The sequence below is a fragment of the Dipodomys ordii genome, unplaced genomic scaffold, assembly GCF_000151885.1.
Source record: "Dipodomys ordii isolate 6190 unplaced genomic scaffold, Dord_2.0 Scaffold6, whole genome shotgun sequence".
NCBI classification, from domain to species: Eukaryota; Metazoa; Chordata; class Mammalia; order Rodentia; family Heteromyidae; genus Dipodomys; species Dipodomys ordii.
Window position 1 is genome coordinate 17170937 of NW_012267222.1, and position 21875 is coordinate 17192811.

Consider the following 21875-nt stretch of genomic DNA (forward strand, 5'->3'; position numbering starts at 1 on the left):
CACACACACACACACACACACACACACACACACACACACACACACACACACACACTCAGAGGTAGTTTAGGAACTGGAGAAAAAAACCTCCCACACAGGAAGCAGGCTCAGGTCTGTTAATTGGAAATGATTTAGAAGCTAAGCAATCCTTGGCCTCCTGGGATAATTGTGCATTTATTAACCACACAGTTCCAGCTGGGGGAACTTAATTGCGGAAGGAACAATAGAAAGCATGTGGCCACCTCCAGATAAGGGCTGTTGAACTAGGTGAGTGTCAGCTGACAAGCTGCACTGGGGAGACTGCTCCTCGGAGCACCTTTAGGTCATTGCTCCTTTCCTTGGCTGATGCCATGATAAGGCTCAGAGCTTCCTTCCCACTCTGCTTCAGCTCAGAAAATACTTTAGGACACCTGCTATCTGTGTACATTGCCTATAATGTGCCAGGAGTAGCAACGTATAGTGGTGTTAAGAACTCTGAGTCAGCCGGGCGCTGGTGGCTCACGCCTGTAATCCTAGCTACTCAGGAGGCTGAGATCTGAGGATCTCGGTTCAAAGCCAGCCCGGGCAGGAGAGAACGTGAGACTCCTATCTCCAATAAACCACCAGAAAACCGGAAGTGGCTCAAGTGGTAGAGCGCTCGCCTTGAGCTGAAGAGCTGAGGGACAGCACCCAGGCCCAGAGTTCAAGCCCCAGGACTGACAAAAAAAAAAAAAAGAACTCTGAGTCAGAAAGACCAAAGGTGAGGATGAATTCATCCACTTATCTGTGTGACCTTAGGTAAGTCATTTCATCTCCCTTCCCTTTTTTCCTCTGTAAACCAATAATGTTTCTGTGAAACTTTTTTTTCCCTGTTGGTTGTGAGACTTGAACTCTGGGTCTGGGCACTGTTCCTGAGCTTCTTTGTGCTCAAGGCTAGCCCTCTACCACTTGAGCCACAGTGCCACTTCAGGTTTTTGAGTGGTTAATTGGAGACAAAAAGCTCACAGGGACTTTTCTGCCTGGGCTGGCTTTGAACCGTGATCCTCAGATCTCAGCCTCCTGAGTAGCTAGGATTATAGGTGTAAATCACTGGCTCTGGGTTCTGTGAGACTCTTATCTCCATTAACCCCTAAAAAAAAAGCTGAATGTGGGCTGGGAGTGTGGCTTAGTGGTATAGTGCTTGCCTACCATGCATGTAGCCCTGGGTTCCCTTCCACAGTACCACTTACACAGAAAGAGCCAGAAGTGGCACTGTGGCCCAAGTGGTAGCATGTTAGCCTTGAGCAAAAGAAGTTCAGGGACAGTGCCCAGGCCCTGACACCCTAGGACTGGCAAAAAAAAAAAAAAAAAAAAGCTCAAAGTGGAGCTCAAGTAATACTGTGCTAGCCATCTATCCACGAGCAGAAAAGCTAAGGGACAGTGCCCAGGCCCTGAGTTCAAGCCCCAGTACTGGTACCAAAAAAGCAAAAAAAATAGACATCACTCCATTATGCATTCTTGATCTGCTTATTCACATCAGCCCTATCTATTATAGCCCTATTATCTTAGAGCCAGGCGCCAGTGGTTCATGCCTGTAATCCTAGCTACTCAGGAGGCTGAGATCTGAGTTTTGCAGTTCAAAGTCAGCCTGGGCTATTATCTTCATTCATACCCTTTTGCTGATCATCTAGTATGTTCTAAAAGAGGACTTCGAATTCCCAGGTTAGCTAGAAAGGAGCCAAATTTGTGGGCAGGTGGGAGTTAGAAGCCTGCCTGCTAAGGGAAAAACTGGAGTCAATGTAGAGTGAGTCCCTGCAAAGAACTGTGAAAAGGAACAGAAAAATGGAAGAGGTGGCTAGCAGGATATGTGGGATCAGGAAGGTTTTGGTTGTTGGTGTTTCAATCCTTTGATGACACAAATGGTAGGGTATGGAAGCTGATGATAATGATCCAGGATTTGGGGAGAAATCAGTGACTAAGGAGAGAAGGATCTTCTAGGTGGTTGTGGCAGGACTGGCTCTGATAGAAACAGTCTTTTTATTGTAAGAGAAGGGAAGGCAGACATGGTGCAGAGACATTCCAGATATTTGTGTGTGTGTGTGTGTGTGTGTGTGTGTGTGATAGGGTTTGAACTCAGGCCTGGGTGCTGTCCCTGAGCTTTTTTACTCAAGGCTAGTACTCCATTACCTCGAGCCACAGCACCACTTCCTATTTTCTGGTGTTTAATTGGAGATAAGAGTCTCATGAGCTAGAAATGTAGCTTAGTTGTTAGAGTGCTTGCCTAGCATGCATGAAGCCCTGGATTCAATTCCTCAGTACCACATATTCAGAAAAAGCTGGAAGTGGTGCTATGGCTTAAGTGGTAGAGTGCTAGCCTTGAGCAAAAAGAAGCTTAGGGACAGTGCCCAGGCCCTGAGTTCAAGCCCCAAGACTTCCCTGCCCTGGCTGGCTTTGAACCACAATTCTCAAATCTCAGCCTCCCAATTATCTAGGATTACAGGCATGAGCCACTAGTACCCCCACTTTTAATTTTCCAGAAATATTCAGGTGTCCATATTCAGCTGGGCTTCACTGGAGCTGAGCAAGTTAGTTCAAAAGAGATGGATTTGCAAGGAAGTAAGTATAATGTCATTACTCAGTTGAGTAAGGGAAGATAAATGAAAATCTAGCAGGGTCAAAGGTTTGCAGGTCTCCTTGAGGTTGTAAAATTTGGGGGTTGGTACAATACACAACTTAAGGTCATCTGAAGTCTTTGAGATGGTTTTTATGAGATAGTGAAGACATAACCTAAAAACCCCGAGGAGCCAGTGCCTAGGGAGTGAAGGAGGAAAATCATCGGAAGGGAAGAAATTAATATGACAGAATAGTATGCTAATATTAGATGTGGAAATCATAGAGGTAGGAGAAAGAGGGCATGTGAAGGGCAGTTTAGGGGAGCAATCAGGAGTGGCTGATGGAATTGTGGGACAGTAGGAACTTCAAGGGAGTTAGGGCTGTTAAAGAGGAGAGGGGAAAATACTAAACTACTACTTGTGAGTGCCTGTCTTCCTGCCTACCTTCAGCCCTCAAGAGCACAGTAATAATTGATGGGTCTGGGGGGTGGGATCTGGCTATGCACAGCCAATCTGTGAACTGATTTGTGACCTGGCTGATGGATTGTCATCAATAAAAGATGAGTTGGGCCAATTAGTTTCAGACTTGGGAATGTGAACTATGAAACACAAGACATTGTCAGAAACTGATGCAGGACACTAGGGTGATCCCCTCCCCCTTTTCCTTTTCATGGTTTGAAACTTAGAGGAAATAGGGCTAGAAGCAAGTTGAGGAGTCTAGTTAGGAGAGAGGGAGTAGCAGAGGTGAAAAAGTAGAGATGAGGCCTTTTGGTTGTTCCCAATACCTTCTAACTTGTAATGGTTTATGGGCAAGGAAGTAACATGATCAGATTTGGGGTTTTGAGTGTGGGCTTTGCTCCCAGAATGCCTTGCTGTGTGTTTTTGGGCCAGTTATTTAACTCCTCTTCTGGTTTAGTTTTCCTCATATACAAAATGGGAATAATAATAGTATGTTCCATAGTGTTGCAATGAGAAATTACAAATAATATACTTTGAATATGACTTTCTTTCAATGTATTTTTTGTTTTTGTTTTTTGGGGTCCGGTCGTGGGGCCTGAACTCTGGGCCTGGGCGCTGTCCCTCAGCTCTTCAGCTCAAGGCTAGGGCTCTACCACTTAAGCCACAGTGCCACTTCCAGCTTTTTTCTTTTTGCTTATGTGGTGCTGAGGAATCAAACCCAGGGCCTCAGCCATGCAAGGCAAGCACTCTACCACTGAGCCACCTTCCCAGCCCCTCAATGTATTTTTCTTTTTTGGTCCATTCTGGAGCTTGAACTCAGAGCCTAGGTGCTGTCCCTGAGCTCTTTTTGCCAAGGCTAGCACTCTACCACTTTGAACCATAGAGTTGCTTTCAGTTCTCTGGTGGTTAATTGGAGATAAGAGTCACATAGACTTTCTTGTCTTGGCTGGCTCTGAACCATGATCCTCATATTTCAGCCCCCTGAGTAGCTAGGATTACAGGCCTGAGCCACCAGTGCCCAGCCTGTTCTGTCTGTTCTGCTTTGTGTGTGTGTGTGTTTTAAATGGGGTCATACTATACTATATAACCCAGACTGGCTTTGAACTTGTGATCCTTCTGCCTCAGCTGCCCTACATGTTTGCCCTAATATACCTGGGTTCCTTTCAATCGCATTTTCTTCAAGTCATTTATTTCAGAAAATTTATCTCTTGGTTTTGGGGAGGGGGCACCGCTTTTCTCTTGATTCTCTTTCCCTAAGTGCCATCCCCTCTCCTTGCTGGTTCTGATCTTTCAGCCTCTTTTCTCAGCTTGCACCTCTAAGTGAGCCATTTTTAGCTGATGGTTCTCCCTAGTTTATCTCTAGCTCCACCTTCTTTCCCCAACTCCAGACTTCCACATTCTATTACTTAACATCCCCATTTATTTATTTATTTATTTATTTATTTATTTATTTATTTATTTTTCAGTTGTAGGGCTTGAACTCGAGGCCTGGGCACTGTCCCTGAGCTCTTTAGCTCAAGACCAGCACTCTCCCACTTGAGCCACAGTGCCACTTTCAGTTTTCTGGTGGTTAATTGGAGAAAAGAGTCTCACAGACTTTCCTGCCGGGCCTGGCTTTGAACCACAATCCTCAGATCTCAGCTTTCTGTGAGTAGCTAGGATTATAGCCATGAGCCACCAGCACCTGGCTAACACCTCAATTTAAGTTTCCAAAAATGATCTCAAACCCTCGAAGGACTCATCCTCTCACTTTCCCTAAGGACTTCTCTCTGGTTTGATTGATCAAACTAAAACTAACTGGGAGCCAATGGTTTACACCTGTAATCCTAGCTACTCAGAAGGCTGGGATCTGAGGATCACGGTTCAAAGCCAGCCTAGGCAGACAAATCTGAGAGTGTTTTATCTCCAAACCACCAAAAAGCCAGAAGTTGAGGTGAGGCTCAAGTGTAGAGTGCTAGCCTTAAATGGGGGTGGGGGAGACCTAAAGGACAGTACTTAGGACCTGAATTCAAGTCCCAGTACCAGTACAAAAAAAAAGTGCTAAAACCCTCACTCTAGTTCTGGACCTTTTCCTACTTCTCATGCTACCACCAATGTATCAGAAAAACAAATATGTTGGGGAATAAAATTGCTTCTTGCCTCCATCCCATACATATTATTACCCTGGCCTAATTCATGGTCATCTTTTTGCTACATGACCTTGGGGCTCTGAGATAAGGATTTCATAAACTGATATTTATAAAGTACTTAACAGAATCCATATATAAGAAGCACCTTGGGCCATGCACTGGTGGTTCACATCTGTAATCCTAGCTCCTCAGAAGCTGAGATCTGAGGACCATGGTTCAAAGCCAGGTGGGGCAGGAAACTCTCTGGGACTCATCACCAATTACCACCAGAAATGTGGAAGTGGAGCTGTGGCTCAAGTGGTAGAGTGCTTAGCCTTGAGTAAAAAGAAGCTCAGGGATAGTGCTTAGGCCCTGAGTTCAAGCCTCAGGACTGGGGGGGCGGGGAGGAGGAAGATGAAACACTTTATCCATGTTTTTCCCCCCAGTAATTTGAATGTTGGTTCAATATAATGAACTAGAAGGAATGCAATTTTCTCTAGATGAATGAACCAAATGGTAACCATTAAATAATTGCATTAAAAAAAAGTAGTAGTTCTCTGTTGGGTGTGATGACTCAAGCCTGTAACAATAGTTACTTGGAAGGGAGAGGTTTGGGGTCAGCCTGGGCATAAATGTTCTTGAGACTTCCATCTTACTCTGTGGCTTGGTGAAATGGTAAGTTAGTGTTACTCCAGAAACAAGGGAGTCACAAGTAGGACGATCACAAGTTGGGCTGGCCTAGACATAAAAGTGAGATTTTACTTTGAACATTATCAAAGCAAAAAAGGACCTGGAAGCATGGCTCAAGTGGTATAGCCCTTTGCCTGGTCAGTGCAAGGCCCGAGTTCAAATTCCAGTACTGCTGATGATAGTTTTTTTGGTTGTGCAAGGTTGGGGCTCTATCACTTGAGCCACAGCTGAACTGAGATAAGAATTTCAGACTTTTGCTGCCTGGGCAGCAACAGTGATCCTCAGATCTCAGTCCCCTGAGTAGTTAGAATTACAGGCCTGAGCCCCGGTAAGCTGGCTGCTTTCTATTCTAAGGCCTCTAAGGCCCTATGCCCCCTACAGTCCACTTGGAACACAGCAACCCAGCCATCCTTTTGGAGCCGGAGTCACAGTAAATGCATTGCAAGTCAGTTCTTGCCTCTCTGTTTATTCAACCTAGACTGGCCATATTGGCCTCTCTGGACGTCTGTGCACACCACTAAGGTCTGACACCAGGGGCTTCTTTCCTTCTGCCATTGCTGTTCTCAGTGTGGGTGCCTGGGCTATCCACCTTCCCTTCAGTTGCCTGATCAAATATTACTTCCTTGACCTTACTACAAAACATGGCCCCACTTTGCTAGCCTGACTACCGGCTCAGCCCTCTCAATTTCTTTCTTTTTTTTCTGGGTCTGGGCATGGGACCTGAACTCTGGGCCTGGGCGCTGTCCCTCAGCTCTTCAGCTCAAAGCTAGCGCTCTACCACTTGAGCCACAGCACCACTTCCGGCTTTTTTTTTCTGCTTAAGTGGTGCTGAGGAATTGAACCCAGGGCCTCATGCATGCAAGGCAAGCACTGTACCACTGAGCTACCTTCCCAGCCCAGCCCTCTCCGTTTCTAATCTTTACAATCTTTACTTCAGAGCAGATGGTCTCCTGAACAGCCTTCAACCTACAAACAGTACCTGCCTAGCATGCAACGCTCCACATCAGTACGGGTTGTTTTGCTTAGGCTGTACCAAGTTCTGATACAGAGCTTGGTCCCATAGCTGCACAATAAATATTTACTGAGTAACAACTTCCTAAGTGCCCCTCCCTTTCTGAACTTCTGTAAAACTGGTCTCTACCGTTCCAGTGAGTATTGCCTGCAGGCTTTGTCAGTGGCTGTAGGTGCAAGCTTCCACTTTACCTAGAGCTCAGAGGTCTAATTCTTTTTTATGCAGGTTCCCCCCCACCCCCCAGGTGACCTGTTTAAAAAGTCTAAGCAGAGGGTGCGCCAGCCCAGGAAGATAGGTATTACCAACAGGCCTTGCAATCCAGGTTCTGGAGAAAGCTCAGCACCTATGTGTGGATTATAGAGAAGGGGGAAATTTTTGAGTCACTGTGGGGAGAGAGAAAAGAAACCCCATTGGGAGAATGAAGTACGCAAAAGGCATGGCATTTATTGAACCTAGTGATCTCTCTCTTTTTTAAACCTGGGTCATCTCACAATAGCCTGTCACAGGTAGCCAGGAAGGCCGAGATCTCCAAGTCTCAGCCCTTCACCATTTGGTTCCTAAAACAAGGCCTGGTAAACAGCAGGTTCTCCACCTACGGCGCTGCCGGCTCCGGAATCGTGAATTCCCGAGGCCGGGGTGTGAGGCCCTGGAGAGCTCCAGGTCCCGCGGAGACTCCGGGCCAGGGTCCCCGCGGGGCTGGGCTGGGCCGGGCCGGGCCGGGCCGCGCCAGGCCGCCGTCCGCACCAGTTCCGGTCCGCTGCTGCAGGCGTGTGCTCCGGGGTGGGGCGCGGAGGGACGAGTCCCCTCCCAGCCCCAGTGCCTTCCGCATCCTCGCCCGTGGTCCCCCGCGATCGGCAGCCACGGGGTCGCACGCCGGACGTCGGAGCTGACGGAGGACTCCAAAACTCCGCGCCCCCTGCCCACCCCTTCCCCTCCCCACTCCGGCCTCTAGCAGCGCCAGCCAGCGCCGCCCCGCCCGCGCAGGCTCCGCCCCCAACCCTGGGGCCGCCCCCCAGAGCAGGCTCCACCCCGCTTCCCCACACGAAGCTCCGCCCCCCGCGCGGCGCTCCATACTTGGCGATCGCCGCAGCCCCGCGCGCTCATTGGCCGGGAGCTGGCGGCGTGGGGGGCGGGCCGGGCCCGGCCGGGGCGGAGAAGGAAGGTGGCGGCGGCCCGGCGCGGGGGGAGGGGGGCGCTGACCCGGATGTTCACTCCTGGGCACCCGGGGAAGTGGAAGCGCTGGGCCCTGCTGCGGGGGGGAGAGCCACCGACGCCGGGACCGGGACCGCCGCCGCCGCCGCCACCATGGTAAGGGCCCCGCGGCCCTGGCCCCGCGGCCCTGCCGGAGCTCGCGTTCCCCTCCCCCGCCGACCCCCGGCCCGGGGAGGAGGGGGCGAACGCCGGAGGGTGGGGGAGGGGCGGGGTCCCAGACCCTAGATGGACGCCACCCCTGGGGTTCCGGAGGGGGTCGCGGGCTGCCTGGACGGGCGCTGACCCTGCCTCGCTCCAGCCTCCGCCCCTGCCTCCGGCCGGAGCCCCTTCTCCCCTTCCGCGTCCAGGCCAGTCTCCCCCAGAGCCCAGCCTGGACCCTCTCTGCCCCGTGGGCCGGGCCCCGCCACCCTCTACCGCCACCCGGGCGGAGTCCCCCCGCCCCTCCCCGCCTTCGGGCTTCCGGCCCAGCTAGGTCTCCTTCCTCGTCTCCACGACCCCAGCTAGGCCGCCGTTTCCATCAGGGCCCAGGCTAGGCCCCCATTTCTCCAAACTCCCTTCCCCTCTCTGCGGCCTCGCCTGGACCTCGGACAACTCCTCCAATGCGGCCTCAGTTTGGATTTGTTCGGTTCCCCTCTGCCCCCAGCCTTCCCTTCCTCCGGTGGTCCTAAGTCTGAACCTCTCCTCCCCCGCCCCCCCTCCCCCGCCTACACCTCCCGCCCTCGGCCCCCCACGATCGGGGGCCCTGGACTGGTCACACTTTTAGCTTAGTCTGCGTCAGCCCGCCCTGCCCTCCCCGCCCTGCCCTCCCCTGCATCAAGATCCCGTTGCCACTCCTGACCCTGACTCGTGTCCCCTCCCCTGTACCTAGGGCGCGTCCTCCGGGAAGTAGGGGAGCGGCTCTCGCTGCGGTGGGGGTGGTCGGGGCGCTGTGCCTTCTCAGGCTCCAGAGTTGCCCTTTCTGGGGAGGCCGCCCGGGAGCGAGCAGGAGAGAGGGAGGGAGGGGAGGGCGGGCATCCGCGTGCCCGGAACAGCACAGGGCCCTTCCCTGGGCTGCCGCCTCCGAGCTGCCCTGCGAGCTGAGCAGTGAGGGTCACCGGGATGAACGCACAATTGCTCTTGTGAGGCCGCAACCTTGGGGAGGGGGGGTGCCACCAGGCTCAGAGCCCCAATATATGGCCTGGACACGATGCACCCAAGGAGGCGCAGCCTCCCTTTCCCCCTGAACTGTCAGCTGGTAAAGGTTGGAACTGCCGACTATGGAGGTGGTTCCGATCAGGTGAGCTAACTGGAAGGCAGAGAGCTAGCTCCACCCGTGGTGTTTGTTTTGGTAATGAAGGAAGGCACTAGTCGAGCCTGAGATGGTTTCTCCTGCCCCCCACCCCCATCCAAGCCTGTCCACAACATCCGCTTTGGGACCTTTTACAAAGGTCTGCCACCTAGGTGGGAGAGCAGGAGCCCCACCTGGTCAAAAAAGCTTTGGCCACCGCACTGTGTGAGCCTAGGCCATTCACCTGCTGCATCAAGGCCTTGTGCAGGCACCTCCCTGCAGGGCCTCCAGATGTTTGCTTGTGAACTTTGAACTAAATGGTTTTGAGGAGCCCAGCTCCTTGTTTAATCAAGGGATGCTGAACAAGAGTGACTAGTTTAGACGGGCTAATATACTTTTCTGGATTGATCACAAATGTTTAATATTTAATGCCGATCAAAAACTAGTTTCAGAGGTGGTGGGGTAGGCGTAGGCCCCAGCCTGAGCAGAGAACCACTTCTCCATGACAGTTTTGGGTGAGGCTTTTAAAAGCAGGCTGAAGTTTTTTTTTTTTTTTTTTTTTGGGTTCGGTAGTGGGGCCTGAACTCTGGACCTGGGCGCTGTCCCTCAGCTCTTCAGCTCAAGGCTAGCACTCTACCACTTGAGCCACAGGGCCACTTCTGGCTTTTTTTTCTTTTTGCTTATGTGGTGCTGGGGAATCGAACCCAGGGCCTCAAGCATGCAAGGCAAGCGCTCTACCACTGAGCCACCTTCCCAGCCCCCAGGCTGAAGTTTTGTAAGTGTGCTCTCAGGGCAAAAAGCAGGGGAGGATGAGTAGAGCAGCCGGTTGGGGTTGCCCAGGGCAGCACTTTAGGTATGGAAGGACAGTTCTCCCTCCACATGTGATGGAAAGTGACAGGAATGACCCAGGAAGAGCACATGACACCTCAGGCCTTCTAGAGTCCTCTGTGTAGCTCTCACTTGGGCAGTTCTGAAAAGACTGGAAGGTGTAGAGAAGATGCTATCTGCTAGACACTCTATTTCATCTGGATGAGCTCACTTAATACAAAGTCTTGAAGGTGTTTGCTGGGCATTTGATAGGTGGATAAGATGGTGGTGTGTGTGTGTGTGTGTGTTATGGTGTCTTCAAGGTGTTACTCCATAGATGGGGGGAGGGGAGAGGGAAGCAGAGGGGAAGGGTGGAACCATTGCAGGTCAGTAAGAACACATCTGGCAGGCTCTAGACTGCATTGGTCCCTGTTACTAAGATGCTGGTGTGTTCGAGAATCTAATGATACTTTTTAAAAAACATAATAATAGGACTCTTTAACAGTGAGGAAGGTGCAGTGTTTGTGGTCCATGGGTTGTGTGCTAGATGCTTTGAGTAGGAAATCTTGTTTAATAGTGAGAAGTAGTATGGAGAGAACAGCAGCTTAATGTGGGACACAACTTGAACTCTTGGACAGTACAGATTTTGAACTGTTTTCTTTCTTTTTTTTGGGGGGGTCCGGTTGTGGGGCCTGAACTCTGGGCCTAGGCGCTGTCCCTCAGCTCTTCAGCTCAAGGCTAGCACTCTACCACTTGAGCCACAACCCACTTTAGGTTTTTTTCTTTTTGCTTATATGGTGCTGAGGAATCAAACCCAGGGCCTCATGCATGCAAGGCAAGCTCTACCACTGAGCCACCTTCCCAGCCCTTGAGCTGTTTTCTAAGGCTGTATTTCTGGGGACTCAAGCAGCACCTGGACCTCAAGTGGCTAAAAGAGTTGGGTATAGTGCCATACTCCTAATCATTGAAAAAGCAGGGGGATTACAAGTTCAAGGCCAGTTTTTTTGTACTGGTATTGGGGTTTGAACTCACAGTCTGGGTTCTGACCCTTAGTTTTTTCCTTTGTTCAAGGCTTCTTGGTTGCTAATTGGAGATAAGAGCCTCAAGAGCCTCAGAGTCGTCCCCTCCCCTCCCCACCACTTCAAACTGCATGATCCTCAGGTCTCAGCCTCCTGAGTAGCTAGGTTTACAGGTGTGAGCCCCCAGTGGCTGGACCACTGGCCCCTACTTACTTCAAATTTATTTACTGCTTGAATTATCTGATAACCAGTGTAGATAGTTGAAACAGGACAGAAGGGGGAGTGTGGGGCTGCACCATAGGGAATGAATTGTGTCTGATGGTAGAGAAAATAGCTAGGTCTCACTTTTCCATTGAGAGAAATAGTGTTTGAGATTCTAAAATGCACTTGACTTTGGAGTGAAGATCATGCTTTTTTTTTTTTGGTCAGTAGTGGGTCTTGAACTTGGGGCCTGTGTGCTGTTCTTCAGCCCAGGGCAAATGCTCTACCACTTGAGCCACAGCGCCACTTCCAGTCTTCTGGTGTTTAATGGACATAAGAGTTTCACAGACTTTCCTGCCTAGGCTGGCTTTGAACTGTGATCCTCGGATCTTAGCCTTCTGAGTAGCTAGGATTACAGGCATGAAGATCATGCTTTTTGTTGGAGTCAGTTTCACCTACCTGGTTAAGAATGCTTAGACAAATGGAATTTATTTTCATTCTCTTAGGTAATAGTCTTACTACTGTCCCTAAGTGCTTCGAAATTTCAAAGCACTTTTCCTAATGTAACACTAGCTTCTAATTTAGGAATTACTATTCTAAGAGTTACAATTCTGGTGCTTGATGTTGGAATTTGTAGCAGTGAAGGGAGGAGAAAGCCCCTAAGGGGGTGTCTCTGGCTCTTAGATGGCTTTGTCTGACTAGAGCTGACAGGAGAGGCCCCTTATAGTGTTACCAGGTTAAACAGTGGAATTGGCACCAATGTGTCTTGGTGGGGTCCTTGAATAGATAAAATACACGGTTCAACTCAGGCTCTACTTGTATATACTGCCCTGTTCTTTAAATCCAGCTGGACTCCTTGGGTAGAATACTTGTAGAAAAGTAGCCAAAGAGCAATAGTGTGAGATTAAGGAGCTGATAATGTATGCCTTTGAAAGCAGGTCTTTTCTGACTAGTAGTAGAAGACTTATACCTTTATATACCCTGGGAAAGGGCAAAGGACTGAAGACTGGACAGCACAAGGACTCAGTGGCAGAGCCAGGGGCCGGAGTGTTGAAACCTCTGCCTGCTTGGCTGTGGATGCTCACGCTTAGGCAGGCACGGAGGCCTTTATAAAATTATTTTTGTTGTTTGTACTAGGATTTGAACTCTAGACCACAGCTTGCTACCACTTGAGCCCTGCCTCCAGCCGGAGGCTTTCTTGCGTGGGAAGCTCTACCGGATAGCATTTTGCTTTCTACACGTGTGTTAAGCGGTTACTCTGCTGCCCGTGTTCTGGGCATACAGCAATGATGCAGGCAGATGAGAGCCAGCATCCTCCCAGCTTCCACTGGCAGGAGGTGTGGACATGCCACTCTTCCCTGAAATTTAAGTGAGAAAACAACTGCAAGCCCACAAGTGTGATCTGTGGAGGAGACTTGTGCCCAGCTGCACTCCCTGGCCTTGAGGGGTACCTGCCCTCATGCCTACCATCGCAGGGGAAGTGAAATACATGTGCTTGTAACCCCTTCCTCTGCATATCTGAGGGGCCCAATGACTGACTGAGGGACTCAGACTTGGATCTTCCTAACTCCTCTGTGGGTTACTTGGCTCCTTAGAAACTGAGTTATCCAGCCCCACTAGTATAGGAGATTAGTGTTTCAGTGTGAGGAGGTGGAGACTTAACATTTGTGTGGGCATTAGCCATGTGTTAAGCACTTAGCTAGAAGCTTTAGCCCATGGGAGGTGCCTTGCAGCAGCCCAGTGAAGAATGTTCAGCCTTAGGTAGGAGGCAGTGTAGCATATTAGATTTAGAGCCAGGTGGATTGAGGGTAATAGCAGCACCTCCTCATAAGGAGGGTTAAATGAGATAATATATGCCAGATGCTTGGAATGTTATCTAGCACATAATGGTTTAAGTATTAACTGTTCCCACCGTTTAAGATGAGGTGCATAGGGTATGTGGTTAGCCACTGTGTAACTCTGGAAGAATTGGGTTTCATGACTGCAGGGCTGGCTGGACCCCTCTTCTGCTTCTTACTACCTGCTGGTGCTGCTTTGAAGTGTGTGAGGCTTTAAGCTTGTGCCTTGGGGGGAGAACATCCCTATCTAGCTCGACCCTCTTTGTCCATGGGGGACAGGCTTGCTGTGATCTGGGGACCAGTGCTGTTCTCTGGGAGCCTGGTCGGTGCTGGAGGACCCCCTTGCCCTCTGCCAGGCTGGGAGCAGTGTGGGAGCAGGGGATTGTCTGCTGCACCTCGCCCTGGCCCCTAGGAAGTCTTCACTGAGCTGTTGAGTGAGGGAGTAAAGAGAGTAGTGAGAGGCTGCCTTTTCTTTTGCTGCCTGCCCAACAGAAGATGGGCTTTGCAGTGGAGCTTATGTGGATTAACTTCTGCCTGTCACTCAATGCATGGCCTTAAGTGAGGTCCCCATCTTCCCTGACCCTCATCTCCTCCGTCTGCAGTGTGAGGATAACATTTTAGAAGGATACCAGGAAAAAGAGGGAACTTTTATTAGCCTCCATTCAGTGCCTGGTACACAGAAATGGTAGCTGTGGCTATTGTTTGCTTTGCTGCCCCAGTGTGAAAGACACAGATAGAAGCCACCATCTCTAACCATCTCAGAGGAGATGGAGGCATCTAAAGTTGAAGGTGCATCAGAAGGAAATCACACTAGAAAAGACTGATTGGGAGCTAAAATGTGTGCTCTGAGCAGCGTGACTCAGGTTCCATCTCTTCTAGGAAGCCCTCAGACCTTCCAGTCCACAGCCAGCTTGGGGGCTGGTGTGAAGCCCCACAGGCCTTGCCCGAGTGGAGAGGGTGTGGTGCACAGTGGTCAGTGTGGATCAGGATATGATCAGCCAGTGAGTGAGTGGACCACAGAGAAGAGGCAAGGATGTGCTCTGTCTTGGGAGTGCTCCCAGGACGCCTGAGTTGCTAAGCTAAGGAGTTTGCATTTGATCTGGGACAGTGTGGAACCAGCAACATTTTTGACAGGGTAGGTAGAAATTTGAGGAGGCTGGCAGAGTGGTGGTATTTTAGGAAGAGTCCTCTGGCCAGGGTATACAGGAAGGATTGGAAAGGTGAAAGAGATGGAGGCAGACGTTCATGGGCATCAGCCTGAGGTGAGGGTCCTGGCCACTCTGGCTGTGGGTACAGAAAAGAAGGGATGGCAGATAAAGATCGGAAGGCAGAACCAGACGTTGAGATTTACTACTTCTGTGGGTGAGGGGTGCTTCTTCCCCCAGAGCTTCCCTGTGTATGGGTTTGGATTTATCACCGACACCCAGCTATTTCTGGTCAGATAGTGGTATCTGCAGACTTGATACCCTGTTCACACTGAAGCAGGATTTCAACCTGATGAGCCAGTGATTGGCCATCTGGGGGCCTGCCAGTGGCACTGTACTGCATCCAGCCTGCATGCTGCAGCTCTAGGCTCTGGACACACACTGAAATGCCTAAGGCCCCCCCCCCCCCAGCCCCAGTCTGTGGAGGGATGCTTTGCAGGGTGGCCATAAGAGTGACAGGCTGGGGTTCCACGTACATGGGGAACCAAGGCCAGCCTGGGATAGCCTGACTCCAGGACAAACTGCTGAGGATGCTTCAGTGACCCAAAGCCTTGCAGCTTTGGAGACCTACTAACTACATCTCTGGGTTTTTTCCCCCCGTCAGTCCTGGGGCTTGAACTCAAGGCTTGGGTACTGTCCCTGAGCTTCTTTTGCTCAAGGCTAGCACTCTACCACTTGAGCCACGATACCATTTCTAGCTTTTCCTGTTTATGTGGTGCTGAGGAATCAACCCAGGGCTTTGTGCTTGCTAGGTAGGCACTTTACCACTAAGCCACATTCCCAGCCCCATCTCTAAGTCTTAAAAGCAGGGGAGGCCACATATCTTGATTCTGACAGAGGAGGGCAGAGCCAACTTGTGGAGTCCATTCCTTGGGACAGAGTCAACCTTTGTTCATCTCCTGCCATGAACTCATCTTTTTTGGACATCTTTGGAAACCTGGAGGGAGCTCTTTGCCCCCCAGGGCCCCTGTTTGCAGTCCTCTTGCCTGTTCTTACACAACAGCAGCCAGGTGCACTGTTCCTCTGGCACCATACGGGGCCATTGTGAGGACTGACTGCTGTATGGAAGTTAATACACGGAAGGATAGCATGCCTAGCACTGCATAATGCAAGGGAAGTGTTGGCGCTTGTGGTTTTTTTAAACTTGGGTAGTTGATGGCTGGGGTTTCACTTACCCTCCCAACCTCACTTAGGAGGTGAGGATTAGCTCTTTTTCTGAGACCCCTGGAGGTGGAGCCCCTGAGGCTTGCAGCCTTGTGGGTCAGCCCGGTTAAACCCTAGAGTGGTGAAAATTCCAGCTCTGTGTTTTCTGGCCTCAGCTTTTACAGTGGTGTTCAGTGGAGACAGTTATCTGTTATTGCCAGCTTCCGCTTCAGTTGTTCTCTGAAGCTTCCCCTTCTTGAGCTGACAGCACCCTCTAGTTAAGATCTGCCCTGAAGCCATTATCTGATTTAACAGTATTGGTTGGTTGGTTGGTTGGTTGTGTGTGCCAGTACTGGGACTTGAACTCAGGGCCTCACTGGGCTGGTGCTCTGCCACTTGAGCCATGTCTCCACTTCTCCCTTTTTGCTGGTTGATTGAAGGTAAGAGGCTTCAGAAGTTGTCTGCCCAGGCTGACTCTGAACGAGACTGTGATTCTCAGATCTTGGCCTCCTGAGAAGCTAGGACTATAGGTGTGAGCTACTCGCACTTAATAATATTGGCCTTCAGATTAGGAAACTCAGGTGCTACCAAGTGTAATGTATCTTGTGCATCAGTGGGTGTTGAGGCATGTTCTGGGACACTTGTCCTTCGGTGAGTCCATCCATGGGTGAACATGAGTGTATACTTACCCAAACTAAGATGGCTATGGTATCTCCAGGTGATGAAATCTTAGGGGACCGTCCTCCATCCTGCCACTGCAGACTTTTTTTCTGCTGGTTGTGGGGCTTGAACTCAGGGCCTAGGCACTGTCCCTGAGCTTCTTTTGCTCAAGGCTAGTGCTGTACTATTTGAGCCACAGTTCCACTTCCAGCTTTTTTTGAGTAGTTAATTGGAGATGTCTCATGGACTTTTCTGCCTTGGCTGGCTTCAAACTACAGTCCTCATATCTCAGCCTCCTGAGTAGCTAGGATTATAGACATGAGCCATTGGTGCCTGGCTCTGCAGGCCATTCTTTTTTTTTTTTTTTTTGGGGGGTCCAGTCATGGGGCCTGAACTCTGGGCCTGGGCCCTGTCCCTCAGCTCTTCAGCTGAAGGCTAGCGCTCTACCACTTGAGCCACAGCGCCACTTCCGGCTTTTTTGTTTTTGCTTATGTGGTGCTGAGGAATCGAACCCAGGGCCTCAGGCATGCAAGGCGAGCGCTTTAACCACTGAGCCACCTTCCCAGCCCCTGCAGGCCATTCTTGACCAGCATGTTATGTGGTCTGTGACAATAGTAAGATGATTAAAATGTACTTTTGCCTGTACCTTTTCTGTGAGGGCAAATGCTGAGCAGGCACTCACAGCATTTCCTGTGGTACCAAATGCCTTATCCCTTCTTGGTGGAGCTGTGAATGGCAGCTGGAGTTTTTGGGTGTGGCTTGCTTGTTTTGTGCTGCTGCTGGGAGCTTCTCATCAGCACTTGGGCCCTGCCCTGCTTTCTGCCCTGTGCTTTGGTACCCTGGAATGGGAGGAAGAGCTTTTGTTGAGTATACCCTTGTGGAGAGCCTGATCTTAGGGCGTTGTGATGAAGCCACCCTGACAGTTCTCAGCTCTGCATCCACACTTATTATTAGTCTTTTGCTTTTCTTGTGATTGACTGGTGACCTGAGCTAGGTGAGGGGTGCAAGTCTTCTGTGAGGGTCTCTGATGTGTACTGTCATTGCTTCCACCGTGCACGCCCTACCCACAGCAGTGGCAGCAAAGGGTGGGCATGGAGGTATGAATGGTTATCTTGGAATTCCAGATCTTGCCTTGGTCTCCAGGAGTGTTGCTGGTACTGGAGTTGGGAAGTTGTCCTGCTGCAGTAGTCCTCCCTCTATGGGGTTATGGTTCCATCCTAGAGTCTCCATTGTCCACAGTGCCCCCTTTCTTCTGCCAGGGTATCCTTGGTCATCTCTAATGCTCTCACCTGGCCCTAGGCCTCTGTGTGTGTGTGTGTGTATGTGTGTGTGCATGCACGCACGTGCTTGCCACGCACATGCTTGCGCGCACATGCGTGCACATGCAGGTTCTTGGGATTGACCTCTGGAGCTGGGTGCTGTCCCTGAGCTATTTTGCTCAAGGCTGGCATTCTTTTCATTTGAGACATAGTTCCACTTATGGCATTTTTTTTTTTCTGGTAGTTAATTGGAAATAGAGTCTTCTGGACTTTCCTGCTTGGGCTGGCTTTGAACTGAGATCCTCAGATCTCAGCCTTCTGAGTAGCTAGGATTACAGGCGTGGTGCCTGGCTGCTTACTCATTTTTCAGATAAGAAAACATAAGCCCAAAGACCCCAGCTGAGTCATGGAAGATGTCTTGTAGACCCAGGCCCACCCCACTCTGAAGCTCTTGCTGACAGGATTTGGCTGGGCTGCTTAGTTTATAGATGAAGAAACTGAGGATTAGAGATCCCTATGGCTTCACCCCCTCCAGTGGCTGGAGGTATGGGACTAGGTTTGGTTTTTGTTCAAGTTGTTGAAATAAATGCAATTGGAACTATGTAAGCTGCCTGCAAATGTTTGTGATGGCCTAGCCAACATTGTCAGAGGGTGTTGGGTGGTATCACCAGGATAGGTCTTTGTGCCAGAGTGCCTTTCATGCCTGACTTCTGCCTGTGACGTGAATGCTGGTAGTGTGTTGACTCACAGTGGCAGCCCCTTGTTGAGGACTATTGGTTGAAAAGCCTTGGGTAGTTGTGTTGCCTTCTTCCTGTCCTGGGGAAAAACCAAGTGAGCAGTCCACAGTTAGGTGACTTGAGGTGGGTTGAATTGGCTGCCTTGGCCTGCCTGGTAAGTTCTTATCCTTAGGGGGAAGACTGTTGATAAATGTGAGTGCTGTAAATTCCTACCATTCCTCCCCCCCACCTCTGCTCCAAGAGCAATTGGAGTTTCAACGATAGACACAGAAATGGAATTGTCTCAGCAAAGCAAGATCTACTTCTGCAAAAGGGTATGCCATCATCCAAAAATCTGGCAAACAAGCACACAGAGCAGGCAGGCTGTTCCCCTATTTATCCCTAATGCAACAGGCCCTGCCCCTCTGCTCAGATTGGTTGAGCTTACAATCTCCTTGTGATTGGCTAGTTTGGATAGGATAAAATGTATTTACATAAGATGACTTTAAAATAACATTAACAATACACAATTAATCTCAAAATATACCCACAGCCTCTGCTATTTCTTGAACAATCTGATATGTCTTATTTCCATCTTGGAAAGAAGCCTGCTTAAGACAAAAACTTACAGTTCAAAAATCCTTTCTTATCCCAAAGCAGTTCCTCGTTTTCTTAACTAGAGCCAAGCCACTGAGTCAAAACAGGAACTTTTTTCTTCTTGGTCAGTTATAGGGCTTGAACCAGGGCCTGGGCGCTGTCCTCTAGCTCTAGTGGTTAATTGGAGATGAGTCTCAAATGCTTTCTTGCCCAGGCTGGCTTTGAAACACAATCCTCAGATTTTAGCCTCCTAGTAGTTAGGATTTAGTTAGGATTTAGGTGTGAGGTACCAGCATCTGACCTTTAAAGCAGGAACTTTTAAAACCACACACTGTGGGCTAGGAAGGTGACTCAGTGGTAGAGTGCTTGCCTTGTGTGCATGAGGCCCTGGGTTCCATTCCTCAGCACCAGATAAGCAGAAAAAGCCGGAAGTGGCGCTGTGGCTCAAGTGGTAGAGTGCTAGCCTTGAGCTGAAGAGCTGAGGGACAGCCCAGGCCCAGAGTTCAAGCCCCATGACCAGAAAAACAAAAACAAAAAACAAAAAAAACCCTCCACTTTGATAGAAAGGCAGTTTTTGTCACAATAGGTGTTTGTCAAATGCGTGACTATTTAGTAGGTCTTTAATAATGTAAACCATTTTCTTGTATTAGGATGATCTATGTGAAATTGCTGGGGCATTTATTTTTGATTTTTAAAAATTACCTTTATGTAGTTGTACAAAGAAGCTCCCATTCTACAAAACAAGGTGTCTGACCTACGTGAACTTGCTGGGATATTTATTTTTGGTGTTGGTTCTGAGGCTTGAACTCAGGGCTTAGGTGCTGTCCCTGAGCTCTTTTGCTCAAGGCTGGTATTCTACCACTTGTGCCATAGCTCTACTTCTAGTTTTTTTGATGTTTAAGAGTTTCATGGACTTTCCTTTCCAACCTGACTTTGAACCTTGATTCTTAGATCTTGGCCTCCTGAGTAGCTAAGATTACAGGCACAAGCTACTGGTACCTGGCAGAAATTAAAAAAAAATGGTTGGAAAAAAAATGATTGGAAATAAACATTTTGTATGGTTCACCTAATATAGACTAAAGACTAAGGCACAGGAAGCTTCATGTGGGACTTTGCTGTGTCCAGATAGATAGATGCCTTTGGACTTGAGTTTCTGACTTTTTTTTTCTCTAGTCCTGGGGCTTGAACTCAGGGCCTGGGTGCTGTCCTGGACCTGACTTTTTATGAGGCTGTGGCCATCATCATCTAGACTATGTATGCAGCAATGGAGGAGCTGAGTAGGTTCTGTCCCAGCGTAGGGGCCATACACTTTTGGTGCTTTGTGACACCAAAGACTGTAGGTGGTGTTAGCTTTGGCAGGGTGGGCTATGGCCTGAAGTCACATGACTAACTGTTCTTGGAGTTTCTGGGTGATGTCCGCAGTCTAGATTCATGTTCCCAGGTCAGTGAGGGGTAAGTGCTGGGAGCAAAGCCCTGCTCAGGTCTGAGCCATTGCAGACAGGCTACCTCCCTCACTCCTTGCCTTTGTAGCTGTTTCTGGCTGGGGCTAACGTGTGGAGGAAGAGTACCTGCCTAATGAATGAGGTCCTGGGTACGATCTCCAGTACATAAAGGAAAGCTCTTCCTGATAGGCTTTGTGAAGAGTAAGTAAGTTATAATACATGTAAAGCCAGGCACAAGGTAATAGTAGCAGCATGGACTCTTAGCATGCTGTTAGAGTTGGAAGAGACTCATGTGTGGATGCTCTTTTGCCTCTACTGGAGGGAGTGTGTACCTGGGGCCGTGCTGAATCTCAGGGGGAGGCAGCTGTAGCCTCTTGCTTGCTCTGTCCTTGCAGGGAGGGCATGTACCTGTGTCTGCAGGCAGGTTGTTTGAAATAGGGTTTTTGTTCCAGGATATAATACAAGCCACTCTTTTGGAAAAAACAGCATAATTTTTCTTTCTCTGAGTTTGAATAGCCAACCTTTGGCATGGAGTTACATTTGGTACCCAGAGCCTTTGATGAGGACCAAGGTGTGGTGCTAACCACTGCTCCTAGCTTACCCTCCTTCCCTTGGCTACCATGCTTTCCTTCTGGTTTGTTTCCTCCTTTTCTGAAGGAGGCAGGTTAGGTCTACTGACCTATGTGGCATTTGCAAACATAGAAGATTTCTTTGGCTCTGGGTTACTATTTAATTTGACCATATGTATTTGACATTAAGCCACGTGAGTGTTGGGACTTAGGTGTATAAGGAGGTAAGATTAGGTGAGAAGGTGGCCTGGTACAGCAGGACAGTGGAAGTTGTATCTGGGACCTGCTCCCACCCTGGCTGTGGATGAACTCACCCCTTCTTCACTCTTGAGCCTCAGCCTTGTGACTGGTGAAAGGGACATCTTCTTTCACAGGATAGTTAGGGGATTAAATATCAATTATGTCCATGAAGTGTAGTAGCCCAGACCTCAGGGGTGGGCATTTGAAAATGGCTTGTTACTACCTGCAGAAATTCTGCAGGAATTGTCTCTAAAAAGCCCCAGGCCAAAGAATACTGAGTCTAAGGAGCAGCTAAGAGGAGGTCTTGAAGTTTTAAGTTTCAGGTGTCTGCTCTTGGACTGTGGCCCCTGTGTGCCCAGGAGAGCCTGCACAGTGCTTACCAGACTCAGTGTGCAAGGGGACTCATAGCACCAGCCTCTGTGGTGCTGTGGACACTGCCTCGTGTCACTGTCCCCATGCCCTGATCACACCCTGTTTTACAGCTGTGGGAGCATAAGTGACCCAGTACAGCAGGGGTAGCTTCCCAGAATGCAGCTCACATGCTCTATGGAGGCAGACAGGCCCAAGGATGTCATTGTCATGACAGAGGAAGGTACTTTGTGTTGATGACTTTTTTTGGGGGGCGAGGGGGGCGCCAGTCCTGGGGCTTGAACTCTGTGCTCAAGGCAAGTGCTCTAACACTTGAGCCACAGTGCCACTTCCGGCTTTATCTGTTTATGTGGTACTGAGGAATTGAACCCAGGGCTTAATGCATGCTAGGCAAGCACTCTACCAATAAGCCACCTTCCCAGCCGTGTTGAAGACAAATTTTTAAACTTTTGTAGCTGAAAGTAGGGTTTGGTTAGGAGCCATGCCTCCACG

At 49.7% G+C, this 21875-nt stretch overlaps 1 protein-coding gene across 1 annotated transcript in view; it reads left to right on the top strand.

Annotated features, from left to right (window-relative positions):
- Window positions 1-7948: 7948 nt before the first annotated feature.
- The window catches only part of Capzb (capping protein (actin filament) muscle Z-line, beta), a 122582-nt gene continuing 108655 nt past the window's right edge, over window positions 7949-21875 (top strand). Inside the window, exon 1 of the mRNA XM_013034241.1 lies at window positions 7949-8147. Coding sequence (XP_012889695.1) covers window positions 8145-8147 — 3 coding nt within the window. The 5' untranslated portion in view covers window positions 7949-8144. The remainder of the gene's footprint in view (window positions 8148-21875) is intronic.